Below are 20,837 nucleotides of genomic sequence, written 5' to 3'. Positions count from 1 at the left end.
AATGGGGTAAGAAAATGAAGACAGAACATATTGAGGCAATTAATGTGGATTTGATTTTATAAAAATGGAAGCACTTTTAAAATGTCAGCACGGTAACAAAGAACTACTTTTGTTTTCACTTCAACTGCCACCACTGAAGGAAGAGATGAGTTTTGACCTTTGGATCTCATCTCCTTCTATAACTTTACAAGAACACAGCAAAGGATACATTTATTTTACGTATTAGACCTTATTTTCTTTTTACTCTTTTAAGAATTATTTTATATAAAATTAAGTTTTGAACTTAATTCAGTTCTTCTGCAGATAGGATTTCATGACCTGTTTTCTTTCTGGCTGACAGTGCAGGCATACCTAAAATCTGCGGGAAGTGATCTGACCCCAACACCAGCGTCACTGGCTGTCTGGGCTCGTAGCTCCTCTGCAGTCAAAAGGCAGTGAAGGCGATAAAGTATGCTGGGGAGACAAACTGCTTTTCTCCACAGTGATGCTGGAATTGGATGTATAGCACAGAGTTCTGGAACCAGTATCTTTGAATAAGGAAAAATGTGGATAGAGAAATACAAAGCAAATACACAAAGGAATAAAAATAAAATTTAAGATCAATTTCACTAACAGATAATGACAAAAATCATAAAATACTACCAAAATCTTATTTTTAAAAATATTCCTAAAAATAATCTTTAACACCAAACAGGCTTTATCCTAGGCTTTATAAGGATTATTTCATGGTATTATTGTTATCAATGGACCAAGTACAAAAGCCAAACCTCTCATACTTACCAAAAAGACATTCAAATAAAAGTCAATATATAATATTAATTAAAACATAACAAAGCTTAAGGGTTGGGCAAATTCCAAAATATCCATACCACTCGGTTAACTTGGTAATACAAAATTCAAACTTGTCTATAAAAATATTAAGTTTTGCTGGTAACAATTTGTTACCTGTTTATTTTGCAGACTTTCCCACTTGGCTTTCCTCTTTTCAGCACTGCTTAGAGGAAGAGCTTTCCCCTTCTGATTCAAATGGCGAGGTGTCAGAAGATTAAGTCTACAAAAATTTCAAAATGATTTCATCAAACAGAAAAAAACAAGTACACTCTCACAGTGGTTCTCAACTGCAGAGTGCCCACAAGTCCCCTGAAGAGCCCATTTAAACTGCAGACCCCTGGGCCACATGCTGGGCAGTTGTGGGTGCAAAGATCTCCTGACTTCAGTCCACAGGTGGGCAGTGTGGACAGTAACTCTACATGTGCCTACAGACCTCTGGAAATGATGCCTGAGATGAAATGGAAATGCCATTTCGGAAACTCCTTACCTTGAAGATGTGTGGTCCACATCCAGCAGCGGCTGGTTGAGATTGGTCAGGTCAAGGTTATACTTTGTTTTATAGTATTCTGCAAAAGTTTCATACTCAGGGGAAGGAAATTTACTCAATGGGGTAAGATCAGTGTACACATCAGCTACATAAAATCGATGAGGCTGATCAAAATTGCGGTATCTAAAAACAAAAAGCAATCAGTGACTTTTTGGTTTAAATCAACTATTCACAAAACAGCTGTTTTTAATATGGAAATGCAAATTATTTTAAGTGAGAGTTCAAAGGTTAAAAATAAATAACATTAATGAAAACTTCAATTCCAAATAATAGAGTTCAAGTGGATTTAAGACGAGACTACTGTATTTATAATAAGTTAAAACTGACTCTCCATTCTCCCCCACTTTATTAACATCCTCGTTCTAAATATGGTCTTTGATAACAATGAAGCTAAATGGCACCTTTAAATATCTCTTAATTTCATCACTATAAACAGCATAGTATTGAAGGCATGGAAAATGTTCAATATTCAATTGAGTAAATACTTTGTACATTACTAATGCTAAACATGAAAGACACTTGCACATAAAATGCATTATTAATGCACCATTTATGATACTGATAGTTCAATGATAGCTAACATTAATATATGGTTTGAGGTGCAAAAAGACAAAAAAAAAAAATCAAAGACTGAATTCCAACCAGTACTCTGATTCCTTGAAAAGTGCTTATATTTACTGCTCACAAACTCCATCACCCTAAGTTTTTACATCATAAGAAAAAAAATATTTTAATTTAATTGTACTTAATAACCATTATTCCTTATAAAATTTTAAGAAAATAAGCTATTATTTACAATCAAATTGTTCAAGCCTTTGAGTGATTAAAAAGATGGGAGGATTATTTGCAACAACATGGATGGATCTAGAGGGTATTATGTTCAATGAAATAAGTCAGGCGGAGAAAGACAAATACCAAATGATTTCCCTCATTTGTGGAGTATAACAACAGAGCAAAACAGAAGGAACAAAATAGCAGTAGACTCACAGACACTGAGAAGGAACTAGTGGTCACCAAAAGGGAGGGGGTGGGGAGGGAGAAGGGAATTAAGGGGCACTATACTTCGCCATCACAACATAGGTAGGTCACTGGGACGGTTGTATAGCATGGAGAATACAATTAATGACTCTATAACATATTACCGTGTTGATAGACAGTGACTGCAATGGAGGGAATGAGGTCTTGATAATAAGGGTGCATGCTGAACCACTGTTTTATGTATGTCAAACCATCTTAAGATTGAATATCAATGATACTTAAAAAAATAAACATTTCATCCATTCTGGTTAAAAAAAAAGATGGAGGATTTTAAGTTTTTCAACATCATTTAGATTTTCTGACCTTCACAAAGTAAAATCCCTTTACCAATCATTTTAGGTTCTGGTTTTCAAGGAAGTGAACTAGAGAGAACAGGTCCACCATGAAGAGATACCTGAATTCCTTATTAGTAACAACAATGCCCAAGTCATAAACCACAGTACATTCCTAGGTGAACACGTGAATCTTCTGAAACAGAAGTATCACCACCACCTGCTTTCCACTTAATACTTACCTTGGAATGATAACTGCATCCTGGTAATCTTCTAATTTAAAAACAAAGGGTGTTTCTTTTGAGTACTTTGTACTGGGAATGCCTATGCGAGCTTCAGATTTCTCAATATCTTCCATGAATTTAAAGTCAATGTCCAAAGTGCTGGAGTCATTAACTTGAGGAGGAAAAAGACTCTTTAACTTCTTGAAATATCATCAATACAGATAACATTCTTACTTAGGCCATATACTCATATACGTGGTCTAATTTAGGGTTATCAAAGTAAGGGATTCCTGTACTCCACTCAATAAGCTGTTTTGCAAAACTTTTATGTTTTAGCTAATATAAGTGAGCACTTCAGAGTCTGGGTTCTTCTTACCAACATTAAGAGGTAGAACACAGTATGCTGAATCAGCGTCTGTGGGTTTAAATTCTAGTGCAGGTTTTTCAAGCCGAAGAATATGTGAGAATATATACTGGTGAAGTCTCGTAATCAACTCAAGCATTTGTAGAGACAACGTGAAACCAGACTTCTTCAACTCAATAGATATGGTAACCTCTCCAGAGCGTGTGTACACAGGGAAGTGCGGGATCTTAGCAAAAAGAAAAATAAAGCATCCTAAAATGAACAGGTATTTGGTTACATTGTAAACATTTAACTTCAGAAGAATGATGCTTTCTATCAGAGGAATAAGAGAGAGGGCTCAATTTTTCAATATTAAACATTCTGTGGTAACAAAAGATAAGTTGCCTTAAATTTTGCTTTTTTTTTTTAAAAGAAAAAAGATATTTTTAACATCAACAGGCACTATGAAGTGTCCACCTGAGGTATGGGCTTGGCTGTCAGTATTCCAAAGCATCTGGTGGTATCCTCAGGGGGATAGAGCTTCCGCCTTCTGAAGTTGAGCTCATCAGGTAAGGGTGTCGTTAAAACCATTCCTATAACGTACAGGTAACAGGGCTGATCCGGTTTGGGATAGCTATCCCTCAAGCATTCTGGAATCTAGAATTGGAACGAGAAATTAAGCCTCATGCTGAAGTGTTTTTAATAATATAATCTCTCAAGCATTCTAGAATCTAGAATTGGAAGGAGAAATTAAGCCTCATGCTGAAGTGTTTTTAATAAATAATCTCTTTTTCCAGATGCTGGCAAGAAAACAAATTTATATCTACCTTTACTAAAAGCTGATGGTTAAGAAAAAAAACCCAAGGCAGGAGAGTTCCTAATTACTTAACCCCCCCTGGAGAGTCAGCTTTTCTCAGAGGTCCGGGCTACAAGATGGCCCAAGTTCACTGTTGACTATGCAGCTAACACCAAAATTATAAAAAATAACCAAACACTGTAGGTAGGGTATTTTTTTTTAATATCTACTTCTTTTGACTAGAGAACTCTTTTCTTGAGTTTTTTAGTCTTTACTCTATGTAGAATATCAGAAAATAAAGGTAGCAAAATTTTTTAAATCCCACATAATTCTATCAGATAGGCTTTATTAACATTTTGATATACTCTATCATCTGCCAGACTTTTTCCTGTATACAAGTATATAAACATATACACATACATGTTTTCATGACAAATGGAATCACACAACAAAAACTGTCAGTTTTTTACCTCCAGTTACTACAATGAGAACACCATTTGGGGTCAATACAAATCAATACTGTTTTTAATTGGCTATCTCATCATATGAGTAAGCCATAATTTAATTAATCTGAGATTATTTCTAAACTCTCAGTATTCATAACCCATCCAAAAGACTCTTTGTAATTTCTGAGGCTAAATAACATGATTGCATCTGCAGTTAAAAGACATAGACATGCTGGTAAGAGAGGGTTTGAGTTAATATGTAATCAGATAATACAGAATGCATCTACTTATCAAATAGGATGCAAGGCAGTCCTATGTTTCCCAAAGCACTCATTATTAGTGACAACATTGGTCATATGGTACTAGTCCAGTGATCTTTGGGATAAATGTTAGAGTAGTAAAATTGAGAAACAAGCATTTCAGGAAAAGGGTAGTAACACTCATGATTTTTGAAAAATTGACATGATTTTGAATCTTGAAAATGGTTAGCTGGGTATATGTTTTTTCAAAGTAAAAACTCAAAAGATCAAAGATAAAACAAAGGAACCACACATTTAAGCTAAGGTAAAAGTACATAGGTAAATTTTGCTTCTGTCTGGGGTTCTTATAAGGTAAAAAAGTGAAGAAATACTTCAAATATAAGTACTTCAGCCCAGTATGGCTTTAACTGGAAGTCAGACTCAGGGACTTTTAGTGCACAAATCCTGCTAGCATGGCACAGATTCAGCCAGAGACAACAAATTGAAATAACTGATTTCAACTCCTGGGAGGTTATAGCCTAACTCCTGACAAATACTTGTGCTTACGCCAGTTGGTGTGCCCCTCATACTGAATGGGCATCGCTCCACTTGCCTATTTGATCATACCAATCTTCTTCCGTCTTAGTAAACATTTAAGTAAAGCAAAAATCTTCCCACTAAAGTGAATAAAACAGAGACTACCTCTTTAAATGAAATAAACTCATTCTGGATAGAATTTGACAGATGAGTCCAAGAATCCTTTTGAGAAGAAAAACAAAAAGTCTGAAGTGGGACAGAAGGGCATACAGTGTATGAATGAAAGCAGAGGGGCTGACTTTGGAGAAGTTGTGAACAGAGAAATGAGCTGAGATCCACAGGGTGGGCCAAGTCAGAAGGATTTGGGAAGCCAAGCAGAGGGATCTAAATTTGATGTAGCAGGAAATAAAAAGTCAGAAATGCACGATTCTTATTCAGTTCTAACCAATACTAACTGCTTTTGGGTAGCACTGTCTTCGTTTTGTGGAACCTGGTCTTCCTGGAACACTGGTCTCTTCTTCATCATGTAAATCAAGCTCTTCTTCATATTTAACAGTCTCTTTTCCAACTGGCATCAAGTGGTCATCCAGCTCACCTAAGAAATTTAAAGAGAATTAATATAAGCAATTGAGATTTCTGCCTAATTAATTAGTAAATAATCAAGAATAGCACCATGTTAGGAAGCAACTAGAAGACTAATGAAACTAAGACATTTTGCTTTTAATAATACAAAAGCAGTCAGACATGATACCTAAGGCAAAGTCTATCTGGCGTTCATGTATTCAATGTGAGGACTACAAATTCCATTCTAAGATTCAAAAATAAAAACATCTCAACAGGAAAACAGCACGTATCCCCCTTTACAAAGGCCACAGAAAATAAGACTTCCCATTTAAAAAAAATGGACTTGAAAACTAATATAGACTGATTTGAGAGACTGATAGATTAAAACACAAATGTTCATGACTGAACAGTTATGAGATGACCTTTATATATTGAAAGAGGATCAGTAAAGGGAGCAAAGAAACTACAGTTGTTTGCAGTTCAGCTGGGGAAAACAAAAATCTCCTGCATCATTACAGGATCTGCACAAACACACCAAGAGCAGCGAGCCCACAGCTCTACAAAGTTCCCAGAGCTCTTTACATAAAGCCCTCGATATGTTTTTGCCTCACAATGTTTTCAACTTCATTTTATTTGCACGTGATTTTCAAACACTCTTACCAATTTTGTGCAGTTTCTCACAGCAAATGAGAGCTACAACTCTTTCAGCCAATCGTATACAGTTCATTGGTGGACCCTGAAAGTAACAAAACATTACCATTGTATATGGACATAGCTATATTATCATTAAATCATAAAACACCTGCGAAACCTTTGTTTCAATAGCTTTAAAGTTGAAATTCACTAGAGCAGTTCTTTATTTTGAAAAGTGTCAGCAAATTCTAAAAAATCCTAGCCTCCATATTTGAAAATTGCCAGCTTTTAAAATCCTGCCCAGTGAAATCTAAAGAAGGTATAACTAAGACTTGACAATACAGATGAATTTAAATTTCAAGAGGATTTTTAATGTATCTTATTTTCACTAATCTACAAACATGTAACAAGAAACTAAAGGTATATCAGGATGGACTATAACATATATGTTGATAGGCCTGAGCAACTTCTCATGTGCAACAGAAATTAGTCAGGCACATTGGAATATCTGGAAATCAGGATTAGGACCAAGGACTACAGTTACACGAAGGCAGATTTTTCAAGTCAACAACAAAATAACTAGAGCAGCCCAACTATATTTAATGAATTATGTTCCTAATTTCTAAACCACACATGAACGATTCTATGCTTATATTACTAAGATCTTAGAGGAAACTTCAGAGGTTACCTAGTCCATTTCTAATACTGTCGTAAGTTATACAGTCTACTGAAGAGTTGAACATGTGGTTGACTATAGAAGAATTCTAAATCTACATTTTAAAATAGATTTAAAGCCAAATAAATATACCTATAGCTTAAACAGGCTTAGAGAAGCTGGAAAAAAAATCCATTAATAACATACTTTAAAGGTACAATCATATCTTTTTCTAAACTTACAACAATGGAAGCTCGAAGAGGTGAGTTAATTGGCAGATAAAGAGTTGAATAAAATGTACCATCAGGCAACTCTCGGGTTCTACATTTAGGAGCTAGATGAGTAAACGGATCACTTGGTAATCTAGCACAGTATCTGTGAAGAAAAAGAAATTCTGATGCTGAATCTACAACTGAGAAATAGGTAAAAAAAAAAAAAAACAACCTGTATTGGTATTTACATCCTAAAGCCTGATTTTTTATGTCCCTCTTCCCCTCTACTGCCTTGGTATTTACGCATGGAGTTTGAGTCTCACTGCTTCAAACTTTCAGTAAGAGGGAACAGTGTTGTCTAACAGAACTTTCTGCAATGATGTTCTTTCTGCATCTGCACTATCCACAAGGCAGCCAGTGAGCACACGAAATGTGGTAAGGGCAACTAGGAAACCAAAAATTTTTACTTTACTTCATTTTAATAAAACTAATATTTGAATTTAAATAGCCACATATGTCTAGTACTACCATACTAGACAGTGCAGAAAATATCCTGAGTCTGTTAAGAGAATACACTGCCAGTGTTTGTTTGTTCTTTAATAATGATCCTACATGTGCCAACAACCACTGGAGCCAGCAAAAGAAAGGCAGGAGAAGAGGGCAGAAGAGCAGCCCAGTGGTGACACAAGGAAGGGCATCAGAACCAGAACACCAGCCCGTGACAGCCCAAGGAGAGCGCTACAGGGGGCCCATGCTGGCTGGGCTGGCGCTGATGCTGCCTGAGGGAAGAGCTGTGCTGGGACAGGAAGGCAACACAGTGGGACCAGGACCCACACAAGGAGGCTCCTGGAATGAGCAACAGTCCTACAAGGTCCACACTGGTGCAGTCAGGGCACCCAGACATGGCAGCGGTCTGCAGAGAAGAGAAGGCGTGCACAAAGGGAGACTGAACACAGATTTACTTAGAGGACAATGGGAGGCATATTTCTCACTACTAAAGAAGCCAAGAACAAAGATGGAGAAGAGGAGAGCTAGAGTGACCCTCTGGTGTCACTAAAACTCAAGGTAACAACAGACAGGTAGTGAGACACGGATGTAAATGTATATGAGAATATATATTGAAATAAATATATTCTCTAGCTCTGTCTACTAAAGAGCCTGGTAGCAGCAATACCCCAGCAACACTGAATATACCTAGTGTTCAGACTTCAGTTTCTAACCACCACTCATTCTCCACTAAAAGGAATCAGGACCTTCTAGCGCTACAGCCAAAATCTAGGCTGGAACAGAGAAAATGTGAGTTGAATATAGAACATCTTAGGGTGCATAAAATAAGGAACCGTTCAAAGAATAATGGTGCCGTTCCATGTCTTTTAAAACAATTTCAAACTTTAAAATGTTGCAAGAATACTCCAGAGAACTCCCATATACTCTTTACCCAGGGGGACCCCTTGGGTTTCACAGTGCTGTTTGGAGTAAAGGTCCGGCCCAGGATCACGGGCTGTGCCTGGTTGGCTCATTCCTCTAGCCTCCTTCAGGCTGGAACCACTCTTCAGCCTCTCCTTGCAGTTAAGGACTATGAAACTTTTGAAGATTTGTCAGTCTGTCCCTCAATTTGGGCTTATTTACGTAATACTTTTTCATGATCAGAGCGAGGCTGTGAAGTTAACATTAACAGAAATGTTAAAAAGACATGGAAGTCAGCCTGAGGGGGTTCCTACTGGCCAAGTTTGAGATAACTTAAACATCAAAGTAAATAATAAATGACAGTAACAAATTCAAGAAAAGAAAAGAACTAAATAAACAGAGAAAAAAGACAGCTCCTCCTTACAGCAGAACACCAGTTAGTAAGTTTTGCAGCAGTCACAGGAATTATCAATTCAGTATCAACACACACAAACTCATAGGTGAAACTGGGGGTAGGAATAAGTTTTATACAGTCACAAAGTACCCCCCAGGGAGAAGTCGCTAACTGTGAGGGGGAAAAGGTAACTTTACAATAAGGAAAGCTGGCGGACTTTCCACCAGTGATCCAAGTCACCGCCACAAGCAAGAGCTCAAAAAAACGCCAAGTGCTCCTGGTAAAATGAGGTGAGAGGAGACAAGCATCACCTCTGTGGTAAGTGTGACGCACTGACCAAAACTGCACAGCCTCGCTCTGATCATGGGAAAATATTACGTAAATAAACCCAAATTGAGGGACAGACTAAAAAACAGCTGGGGTGTAATCTTCAAAAGTTTCATGGTCCTTAACTGCAAGGAGAGGCTGAAGAGTGGTTCCAGCCTGAAGGAGGCTAGAGGAATGAGCCAACCAGGCACAGCCCGTGATCCTGGGCCGGACCTTTACTCCAAACAGCACTGTGAAACCCAAAGGGGTCCCCCTGGGTAAAGAGTATATAGGAGTTCTATTCCTGCAACATTTTAAAGTTTGAAATTGTTTTAAAAGTGAAGTTAAAAAGAAAATTTTGTTTGCTGCTCCTTTATTTAGCCTCAGCATGAAATTTACCCTAATACATAACCTAGGTATATTTCTGCTTTTCTTAGTTCTTAGAAATGTTATTACAAACTCAGGACAAAGTAAATTAGAACATACTCAAAAATACAAGTTAATTTATTATAATCTTACATCGTTGCTGATGAAAACTGAACATCCTCCAACATTCACAGAACAAAACGACAAATTCAGGATTCAGAAAAAAATTAGTAACCACTCTAAAATTAAATTAAATCTAATTAAAGCAAGCATGCCTTTGTTATGTCAGCCTTGCCAATAAGAACATTTATTACCGCACAATGCTGTTTTTGCCTTTTGATCAAAAAGAAGAATGAGTGGAAAAAAACTTCTCCATTCAAAATATTACAAGCTATAAATGGACAGACTGGCATTGTGTAAATACAATAGTTAGAGGTTTAGACTTAAATCTCACAATACTCACAGGTTCTCCAGGCCAATGATCTCATACCATACCTATTGATGTGTCCAATGGCTGTGTTGATTGTGACTCGTGGCCCACCATCATCAGGCCTCAACACGTACGGTGGGAAAACATCATCGTCATCCACAACAGGCTCAAGGTCAGTCTCGCCAGTATCAACCGACTTGGAACATTTGTTTCTCAATATCTGAATATAGTAAAACCAGGATTTATGATGAGAACAAATGCCTTCTTTGCCATATGGCAGTTGTCTGCCTCTGGACCTACAAAAAAAGCTCGTGACATGAAACATCTCTCCTAAAAATACTTCAATACTTCTGAGTCACCTGCTGCAGATAATCTTTCCCAGTTCATTACTACCAGCTCCAGTCAGGTGAATACACGCACAACGTTTACACTGTACTGCGCATGTGCGCGCACACACCCACCCACCCACCCACACACACACACACACACACACACGCACACGACTGCCAGCTTTTCATGTACAGGAGCTAATGTCATCACTCTCATATCACTCCACAAGTTAATTAACCGATACTATATTGTCCATACTAACAGGATGCTTTCCAGGCATTCTTCCCCAAAAATCCATATGCCCATTTTCACTGCTATTTTATTGTGAGCTTTCAAACACTTTGTAAAATAACTGCTGGCTCTTTGTAATTATTCTAAGCTTTCTTATAATGTACACATTGCACACTCTTGTTGAAACTACTCTGTAGATAAAACTTTTTATCTATTTCTATGCACACAGAACACAAAGATACCATATTAATTTTCAGAGCCTACCTTTTCAATAGCTTTGTATGTTTTAAGGTCTTCTTCAAAACTTTTTATTTTGTCTGTATCTGCTAACATTATATAATTAGAGATTGGTGCCCTTGCGCGTCCCTTAGATTGAACATAGGATCGATACTCTGTGGGCAAATCAAAACGAACCACCAAATTGCATTTTGGTATATCAACACCCTCTTCCACAATACTTGTTGCAATAAGCAAATTGGTCTCGTGTGCTCGAAATTTCCTAAGTACCTGAAAAAAAGCCACCAAAAAAGCAAACCTAAGAAATTTTCCAAGCAAAACAATGTAATAAAAATAAGTGACAACAGTCATTTCTAACACATACTGGGCAAACTATATCATTAAAGCCAGGCTAAAGAAGACGGCAACATCACACAAAATTCAAGATGAATGAACAGATGGGAAAAGCAACTCTAATTTAATGGCTATTTTCAACTGAATATAACTTGAAAAATCAAAGTGTCTTTCTACTTCACAGAAATACCCCTGTACAACATATTAAACTTTCAAGTTGAAGAGGTTAGCTTCTTCAATAATGACCATTAAAGAATCTAACCAACAAAGTGACCAATAAATCCACTTCTGGAGTCTTGCTGATATTTTGAGCCTCCACAATGGTATCTTAGTAGCTCTGGGAGTCTGTGCCAATATCCCTCCAAAGATGTCAAAACTCTTTGCACTAAAATCCCCCAATTACTTGGAATTAAAAATTACAAGCAATGCATTACTTATTTTCTAGGACAATTTTAAGGAATTAGAATTGATTAAAAAATAAAGTGAAACTTTTTTCATACTAGATTTAAAGTAACACCATTTCCCAATCCAGGATTAAGTTAGGTAATAAAGTCAAATCTGGGTTTTAAACAGATGGGTCAGACTCTGGACAGTGGACTCCCCAAACTTAGAACAGTCTCAAAAAGCTATGACGTAGAAAATGACTTCAACATGAATTATTCTGCTACTTTTTAAGTTAAATAACAAACCTTATAATAAAAAGTTTTTGTTTGCAAGCCACAATACTATATTAAGTTTTAGTGTCTTTACAATGCCGTTTCCTATATTAAAATCTTAAGGAGCATGAAAAAAATTCAGCCAAACTCTTTAAAATATACTGTTTTTTTTTTAAGGCACTCAACCAAGGTAGGCCTTTAAGAAGAAGACAATGAGACACTTTTTTCTAGGAAAAAATTCCAGTTTGTGGCTTCAGAGTCATCTATGGTGTCAACAGGAGTTACAGTCACACGTGCTTTGCTTTTCTATGAAATGCACTCGTGTGCCGTCAGTCCAGCCAAGGCAAATGAAATGCTTGACGGCAATTAAGACACAAAATTGATTTACCAGATAACTACTCTAATTCTGAACATATGAGTCACTATACATCTACTCTGCATTGCCAAAAAATGCGGAGGGAGAAAGGGAGTTTGTGTCCTGAAAATTGTTATTGCACAACTATTTTAACTTAAGTTACCTCTTCCTGTTTTCTGAATTCTGCTTCCATCTGTTTGTTACGAGGCTGATTCTTTCCAATGCCGTGTCCAGTTATAAAATTGCTGCTGATATAAGCCAGCTCTGGATCTTGTTTGCCAGCTTCCTTGATCAATCTAAGAATATTATATACATTTGGAAGTTAAGCATTGCTGAGAGAAAAAAATTCAAACTTTTGTTTTTAAGGATCCCCTTAAAATGGAAATACATGTATTTTTGCCCAACATGCCTAACAAAATGGTCTTGGAATTTTTTTTTTCAACCAGCTTAACAGCAATCACTACCACTCTTCACTGCATAGATCTGTGTGTGAACCTGTTGATGAACGAAATGGCCACAGTACCTCAAACTTTCTAATTTGGCAGTGATAACTTACTAGACTACTAGGTAACTTACTAGTGGCCCAGGAGGGGACAGAACTAGGTAGAGAGAAACATGGATTCCTCATATCCTGGCTTCAGGCCAGGCCCTATAAAGAAAAACATACATGCATTTCTCTGAAAGTTGAACACAATTCTCTAAAAGCACGCACAGTTTGCAGCAACTGTCATGCCCGTACAGACAAGCTTAGAGAGTCAGGATCATCACCCTGACACTAAGAGAGCATCTCTACAGCCAAGGAGACCTCACTCCCCCTCTACACGCAGTAAGACAGTCCCGGCTTTGTGGGCAAAGAAGTGCGATTATTTCCTTCAGTCTAAGCCCAGCACTGGGGTCCTGGAAGAAGAGCTTTTAGGGAAAGAAATGCCTCTGCCTACTGATAAACGCATCTCCATTCCCAACAGTTTCCCACCAGGCCACTGAGCACAGTTCTGCGTAAGAGAATACTGGACTTTGAACAGCAACACTAGAGACCCCATCCCATCCTATCATGAAGGAGAAGGCTCCCAGCTCATCCCTCTCTCTGCCTACTGCTCTGTACTGCTGCAGAGTGCTGGTAACCTAAAGCTGGCCTTCTAGCTGAGAAAGGAAAAAGGGCTCCAGGATGGGATCCCATTACACGGGTACAGGAGGTTAACAGTTAGTGTTGCCATTACAGTTATTTTGGAAATACCCACATTCAAAAACTCAGCACACAGGATAAATGGTTCCACACCTGATTTAAGTGATTCCATATGGTTTTTCTGAAGCTATATGACATAGTATAAATTCCTAATAAAAAACTGCATTTTAAGTCAAACCATTCTTTTTTTTTTCTTTAATACATGAAACAGACTAATATCAAAGAGCTGGAAGAAACCTTGAGTGGCCATCTAGAATATCTTCCTGCCTCCAAATCAGCAAAATACTTGCATGTCTAGGTTAGTTTAAGACTCTGTTCTATAGTTGAAGTACTTAAAATGTTCAGAATCAAAAATTTCCTTAATATGTTCCAAGCTTTATATTTAGTCATTAAACTTATGATGTCAGTAACAAAAATCAGTTACACAAAAAGCATGTCCCAAAATCTAAAGTATGAAATTAATTATCTTAAAAATATGTTCTTCCAGATTTTAGTTTATGTAAATAGGCATCAATATGAATGCAATCGAGGTAAAAAAAATTCAAGTTACTCCTAGTTAGACAAAGAATATATTTTACTTTGCAAAATTATCAATCTGGCAGATTCAATAAACAGAAAAGGAAGCAATCAGTAAGTTTATTTCTCTTTAACAAAATTCATGTCAACACTGTAGAAAACAAAAGACAACATGCACATTAATAAAACCTCTTAAAAGCAATAATTAAATGCTATATCCCTATGCTGGTAACATTTAGAAAGAATAAATTTATTTATCCATCAGATGAGTTAAAAGGGATACTTCATCTCGTGCTCAAGACAAAGCCATAGGCTTCCAGAGAAAACAAAACAAGCTTTATTATTGTTGTGGGCTTCCAAATGAGTAACACAAAGTGCTTATCCATTTCACAGTACCACAGAATTGATAAGACAAAGTCTTATTTGTTTCTTTTGATTTTTACACTGAGTTTATGGGAATTGTTCCACAGTCGAGTTGTTTGACAAACTAGCATGCTCTTCTCTAGCGCACAGAGCTTCTGAAACTATGTAACAAAGAACCAGTTTTTTCTAATTTCAAAACCATCAGAAACCAATATATTTTTTAAATTCCATGAAAATTAACTAAGAAAATGAAACTTAAAAAGCATTAAAATTATAATGCAAATTGTATCATATTCAGCAGACATAACTTACTGTCAAAACAGAAGGTTTCTAGTCTCTGTATCTAACAGTACAGTTGGCACTGGCCCACAGATAATAATGTGTGTATATACACACTGCCTCCTTAATTAGCACTGGAAATAGTATGGCCAAAAATAGGAAATATGTATGCTAGATTCAGAAAACTAGTAGATGTACTAGTGAAAATCATGATTGGACTAAACATGCTAATTTATGCAGACAACCATAAGGGAAAAAAAATTCAAAGATACAAACACATCATTTGAAACATCAGCCAAGAACTGAAATATGTTACCTTTAATTATCTTTACTCCTTATATTTTCCTGCAAATGTGAGACAATCAAATGTAATTCCTCTATGATCTTACCAAAAAAGCATCACTGATAGTTAACAGCATACTGATACTGTATCCCCCAAATGTGTGCATGAAGAACTAAGTAATTAACACCTACTGTGTGTCAGGTGATAAAACAGCCATTTTTATGTCGTGTCTTTTACTAATGACCCAGTAAGAGAGGAAGGTATTACTATTTTGTAAATGAGGACATTGGCTTTAAAAAGCTACATAGCTTTCACAAAATACACATCTAAAAGGTAGGTAGAAATCAAAGGAACCAGGGCTCCTTGGAGAAATTACTGATTCTATAATGGAGGAGGGAAAATACATGAAGAGCCTGAAGCATCTTGGAATACCAGAAAATAAGGAGATACTCAAAAAACCAAAGCATGAGAGCATGTCAGAGCAATGTAGGAGCTAACCTCAGAGAGCCCCCAGTGACCCAAAGTGCAACAATGTGAGCAACAAAATAACCATTGGTTATTATATTATAACCCAAATTATAAAATAAATGAACATAAATGCACACTGACTAAAGAACACATTTCAATAAATATAATCAGATAGGTAAATAGGATAAAGAGGTAAGCTTTCCCTACAGAATTGCAATAATGTATGCAGATATACTTCTCTTAAGAAATGCAGCTTAATCCCTCCCTCCCAGGATAAGCTACACTTGGTGACTTGCTTCCAAAGAACACAGTAAGACAAGGCAAAAAGAATAACTTGACAGTGGAGAAACCTGGCAAACACTATCAAAACCACGTGATGAAGTTTAACATCACCAATGATGTTTCATGTTGACACCATGATAGGATCCCTCTGATAGGATGTGATGAGAAGAACACTTCATCTCTGTGGTACTCTTCCAAATCCTAACCCTGAGAAGCATTCTACAAAATTCCTGACCAGTACTCAAGACTGGCAAGGTCATCAAAAACAAGGAAAGTCTGAGAACCTACAACAGACCAGAGATTATGGGGATGGAACAACTAAATGTAATATGGTACCTTGGGTTAAGAAGAGGACATTAATGAGAAAATTGGTGAAATTCAAGCCTAGAGTTTAGTAACTAGTAATAAAAATCTAGTAAGCTAACAACTAGAGTTGGCTTCTTGGTTGCCACAAATATACCATAATAATGTAAAATGTTAATCAGTTGACTCTCAACAACATGGGTTGAGTCCACTTATATGCAAATTGTTTTCAATAAATACACTGGAAAATTTTTTGGCTATTTGCAACAATTTGAAAAAAACTTGCAGATGAACCATATAGACTTTAGAGGTATCAAAAAATTTGAGAAAGTTAAGTATGCCATGAATGCATAAAGTACATGTAGATTCTAGTCTGCTTTATCATTTATAACCATAAAATACACACAAATCTATTATAAAAAATTAAAATTTATAAAAACTTATACACACAAGCACAGACTGTACAAGGTACCATCTGCAATCAAGAGAAATGTAAACAATACATACAACATACATCTGTGTTAATTAATCGTTTATGTTATCTGTAAGGCTTCCCATCAACAGTGTGTGAGAAGTTTCTGGGGAGTCAAAAGTTATCCATGATTTTCAACTCTGTGGGAGGTTGGTACCCCTAATCCCCATGTTGTTCAAGGGCCAACTGTGATATAAGAGATGGGGAAACAGGACGAAAGGTATAGGGGCACTTGACACTATCTCCACAACTTTTTTGTAAACAAAAAGTTGTTAGGAAAATAAAGCAGGGGATGGCTGACAGAGAGGATGTGCACCCAGTTTGCTCAACACTAGTGTCACACACCACCAATGAACTGCACAGGAAGAGAACAGCAGACTAGGACACTGGAAGCCATTTTCTGCCACTTGGTCTCTGTGTTATTTTGGGAGGGTTGCAAATTAAGTCTTAGTTTATTTTCCTCATCTATAATATAGCAAAAATACCCACCTTCCTCCCTCACTGAATACTATTAAATTTAAAAGTATATATATATAAAGATTGTTATAAATCATGAAACCACATACATACACATATATATACACACACACATATAAACATTAAACTACATATATATCCACATTATATACAGAATAGCTGTGACTTATTTTTTTAATTAGGAGAGTAGAACACTGCCCCTGTATTACAATAGTTTATATTCCCATGATACTGCACTGAAGGAGGGGTTTTCCTCCCATTAAATTGACGGGAGGAAAGAATTTGGATTTCAGGAAGTTTTTCCAAGTGTATTAAGAAGCTTACTGGAACAAGACCTCTATTGTATATTTAATTAGCTACCCATAAAGTCAAGCCTCAAACCGCTCTTGAATCATCATCCAACACAGAATTCCAGCCACATTTTATGAAAGTTGATCACAATAAATCTGATTCTCGAAGTCAAAAGGAAGTAAGTGATTTTGATAAACCTTCTCAAGCTAGTATTCCTGAAATAAAAACTGGCACATCTCTGCGTTTAAAAACACATGTTAAGAAGAGGGGAAGAAGAAACCCCCATTTCTCCTCTCCAAGCCTCAGAAAATTTACATAATTCTTAAGCCATCCTGTATGGGGCACGGAGCGTGTCTGTAATGAGACTCAGAACTGTGCCAATATTGAACTTTTTTGACCCCTGAAATGCCTTTCCCCATTCTAAGCAATCATCCCAATGACCACGCTCTCCCTGGTATGTCTCCTGGCAGTCTTCCCTCTGTAAGGCAATGGTTTTCAGTGTTCCATGATGCCCAGGGGCATTACGATTGTAGAAGAGAACTGAAAACTAGGAGGTGGGGCATCAGGATTCTAGAATGGTCTCTGCCACTGACTAGCAGTTTAACTCAGGGCAAATCACTTTTCCTCCCAAGGCCCTTTCTCTTTTTTATAAAAATAAGTGGGCTCGATTAGACAGTCAGTGAAGCCCCTTTCCAAGCTTAAACTTCCGATTCCAATGTAATTCACTACCTCAAGTTATTTTACTATGTAGTCACCGTAAGGATCAGGCCCAATGACTATGAAAATTACCAGACTGAAAACTGCCAGATGACTACCCCAGAGTCTCATTTCTCGTTACTCAAGAAAAGTTTTCAAAGTTCCAAAACAGCCAGAAGCAGTTTAGAAAAAAATCCCAAATTACCTCAGGAACCAAAGCTTAATTTCCCCTCCGAGATCACTACTTGCAGAAAAGGCTCTTAGGGATCAACTCTGGCCAATTAATGGTCTCACAGCAAAGTAAATTGCCTGAAGTACAAAATAAGGACCCTTTTTTGGCCCTTATAAATAACAGTATCCAAAAAGCAAAAGAACTATATATTCAGTGACCATTTGGCACAAATTTGATGTACAGCTCCTGGCTGGGTCTGTATTCAGGAAAAATACACTATACTGAAGGAGGCAGGGGTGGGAATCCACATCCTAAAATGGATTTCACTGGCAGCTTTGCCAATGTTCTCCAAATTTTTCCCCAACATTTTTATTCCCCTCTGATTCAGAAAATTTTAATATACAGTCTATGAACCAATTCAAACTGTAAATACAGTTGTTCTTAATTTCTGCCAATTACAAACCTGCATGAGTATTTGTTAAGGAAAAAAAGCTGGCATAAAAAAATTAGCTACCACAGTACTCAGATAAAACTTACCCTAAGATTACCTGAAGGAGAGACCTTGGTATGAAATGCTTAATACAATGCCTAACCCACAGATTAACAAATAATCTGAATTGAATCCAACAATCGAATACAAAACAAGGAATGCTTTACTTTAATGTAACCTAATTTTTCTCTACTTACTCTCTATTTTAGATGGATTAGGAAAGATTGGCATCCTTTAAGAAAAACACCTCAGGCATGTCAAATCTCACATTTTGGGAAAGCTATTGCATATAGAAACATCCTCTCTGTCCATCCCAGCACCGCACTACACATGACTTATGATGGTGCCAACAAGTAAAGGACACTTACACAGTCATTCTGCCAGCCCTGAAAGCTATTACAGCAAATCACCGAACAAAAAGCTGCCTTGTTCTATGGAAAAAAACGTTAATCGTAGAGGTTTACCTGTTTAAGACAACTGCTGTGTATCTTCTTTCCACAAAAATAATTCCGCATAAAATATTGGTAAATGGAGAAGGAAAATTAGTCTCTGGCTTCTCTTTTTCTTCAATTTCTTCATCCTCATCATCATCCTCAGAATCACTCCAAGACACATAATTATCCTGATTCCTATTATTATACCACTCAACGCTTTCGAACTGCTGCCGCTCATATGGTTTATATTTGCGTAAGATTTCCAGCAGTTTTAGGACTTTAGGAGTTACAAATCTCAGGTCGAGCGAGGCAGGTGAGAAGTGCTCTTCACATAGTGCATGTATTTTCCTTAGGAAAGTGTCTGTAAACAATAGAAACTTCCTGTGCAGCTCCTCCTGTTCATGTTTGATGTATTTCTGCAGTTCTCTTACCATCATCCCAGCTACTTTATCTGCACACCAGGGTCCCAGAACTACCAATACCGCACGACAGTCTGACAGTATCTACAAAAAAACATAGAGCCAAATGCTAAACAATCATGTAACATTTTTATAGGGGTTACCTGGGATTTAAGTTGTCTTCACTTTGCCCCTTCAAAATAAATTTACCTGGCTAATATAAAACACTGAGAGTCATTTCCCAAGGCTGGGGAGAGGGACCGCTGTATATACATACATATATATATACTCCTCTGTGTGTGTGTGTGTGTATGTATACGTATATATATATATACACACACACACACCCATCCCCAAACCATCATTTTGCTTTCCACAGAGAAAAAAAAAAAAAGCTCTACTTTTCCTATGTATGTGTGTAAACACACACACACCAACCATCATTTTGTTTTCCAGAGAAAAAAAACAAATTAAAAGATGCAACTGTATAAGGTTAATAAAACATACTTTTAGACCTATGATTAGTTAAGAAATACAACTGAGTCATTTGTTTCCAGGTAAATATGCAAGGAATTATGTAGCAGAGTAACTTTTACTCTAGGTATAAGAGTAGGACGATTTTCCCTGCACTCTCTGCCCAGAACACCACCCTAACAAACCGAGCTCAGAGAAGAGTATCATACCACAATGAAGCGACAGGAGAAGAATCACCAGTTACGCAGGCAAGGAAGAAACATACCGGGTTGAACATGAACTTACTAAGAATTCAAGACTGAGAAGAGTCTGGACGTGGCTACTCCAGAAAAAAATCAACAGGAGATTCAATACAGTGTTAACATTCACAAATGGCTGCATAGTTGTAGGATGACGGTTTTCCCAAGTTTTTACTGCACCAGGGTAACTGGAGGGCTTGTCAAATCTCAGACAGCTGGATCCCACCCACCCACCAAGATTCACTCAGATCAGAAGGTTAAGGGTGGGGCCCATAATCTGCATTTCTAACAAGCTCCTGGGCGATGCTGATGCCCCTGGCCTGGGATCCACATTATGAAGACCACTGTGCTAAGGAATCTTTTCTCAAAGCTGTACCACTCAGGGATGATGGGCTCCTACCCAGTTGCACATAGGGTACCACAGCGTACTAGCCGAATTCCTTAGACGAAGGATTTAAGTAGGAACTAACTCATCCGACCAAGAAAAAGAGAACGAACTTGTTCCTTATCCTTAAACATGACAGGAAGCCTCACTCATCTCTTTAAATCAAGGTCTATACTTAATAATATAAATGTCTGTAAGGCAACAGTAAACTCAATCCAATACGCTATGTCCAAAGAGATAAGAAGGTCAG

General features: G+C 37.2%; 1 protein-coding gene across 5 annotated transcripts in view; it reads right to left on the bottom strand.

Annotated features, from left to right (window-relative positions):
• DICER1 (dicer 1, ribonuclease III) overlaps positions 1–20,837 on the bottom strand; it is a 67,178-nt gene that overhangs the window by 18,108 nt on the left and 28,233 nt on the right. For all 5 annotated transcript variants that reach the window (XM_036991523.2, XM_036991527.2, XM_036991524.2 and 2 more), the window contains 13 exons: positions 19,122–19,594; positions 12,546–12,678; positions 11,066–11,308; positions 10,306–10,460; positions 7,368–7,500; positions 6,498–6,573; positions 5,729–5,868; positions 3,733–3,912; positions 3,289–3,502; positions 2,931–3,084; positions 1,319–1,501; positions 946–1,051; positions 352–527 (listed from right to left, as the gene is read on the bottom strand). In XM_036991523.2, the coding sequence (XP_036847418.2) occupies positions 352–527; positions 946–1,051; positions 1,319–1,501; positions 2,931–3,084; positions 3,289–3,502; positions 3,733–3,912; positions 5,729–5,868; positions 6,498–6,573; positions 7,368–7,500; positions 10,306–10,460; positions 11,066–11,308; positions 12,546–12,678; positions 19,122–19,594 (2,366 nt within the window). The remainder of the gene's footprint in view (positions 1–351; positions 528–945; positions 1,052–1,318; positions 1,502–2,930; positions 3,085–3,288; positions 3,503–3,732; positions 3,913–5,728; positions 5,869–6,497; positions 6,574–7,367; positions 7,501–10,305; positions 10,461–11,065; positions 11,309–12,545; positions 12,679–19,121; positions 19,595–20,837) is intronic.

This window comes from Manis javanica, chromosome 8 (assembly GCF_040802235.1).
Source record: "Manis javanica isolate MJ-LG chromosome 8, MJ_LKY, whole genome shotgun sequence".
NCBI lineage: Eukaryota > Metazoa > Chordata > Mammalia > Pholidota > Manidae > Manis > Manis javanica.
Note: the sequence above shows the minus strand (reverse complement) of the source record. Positions and strands in the feature narration are given on the sequence as shown.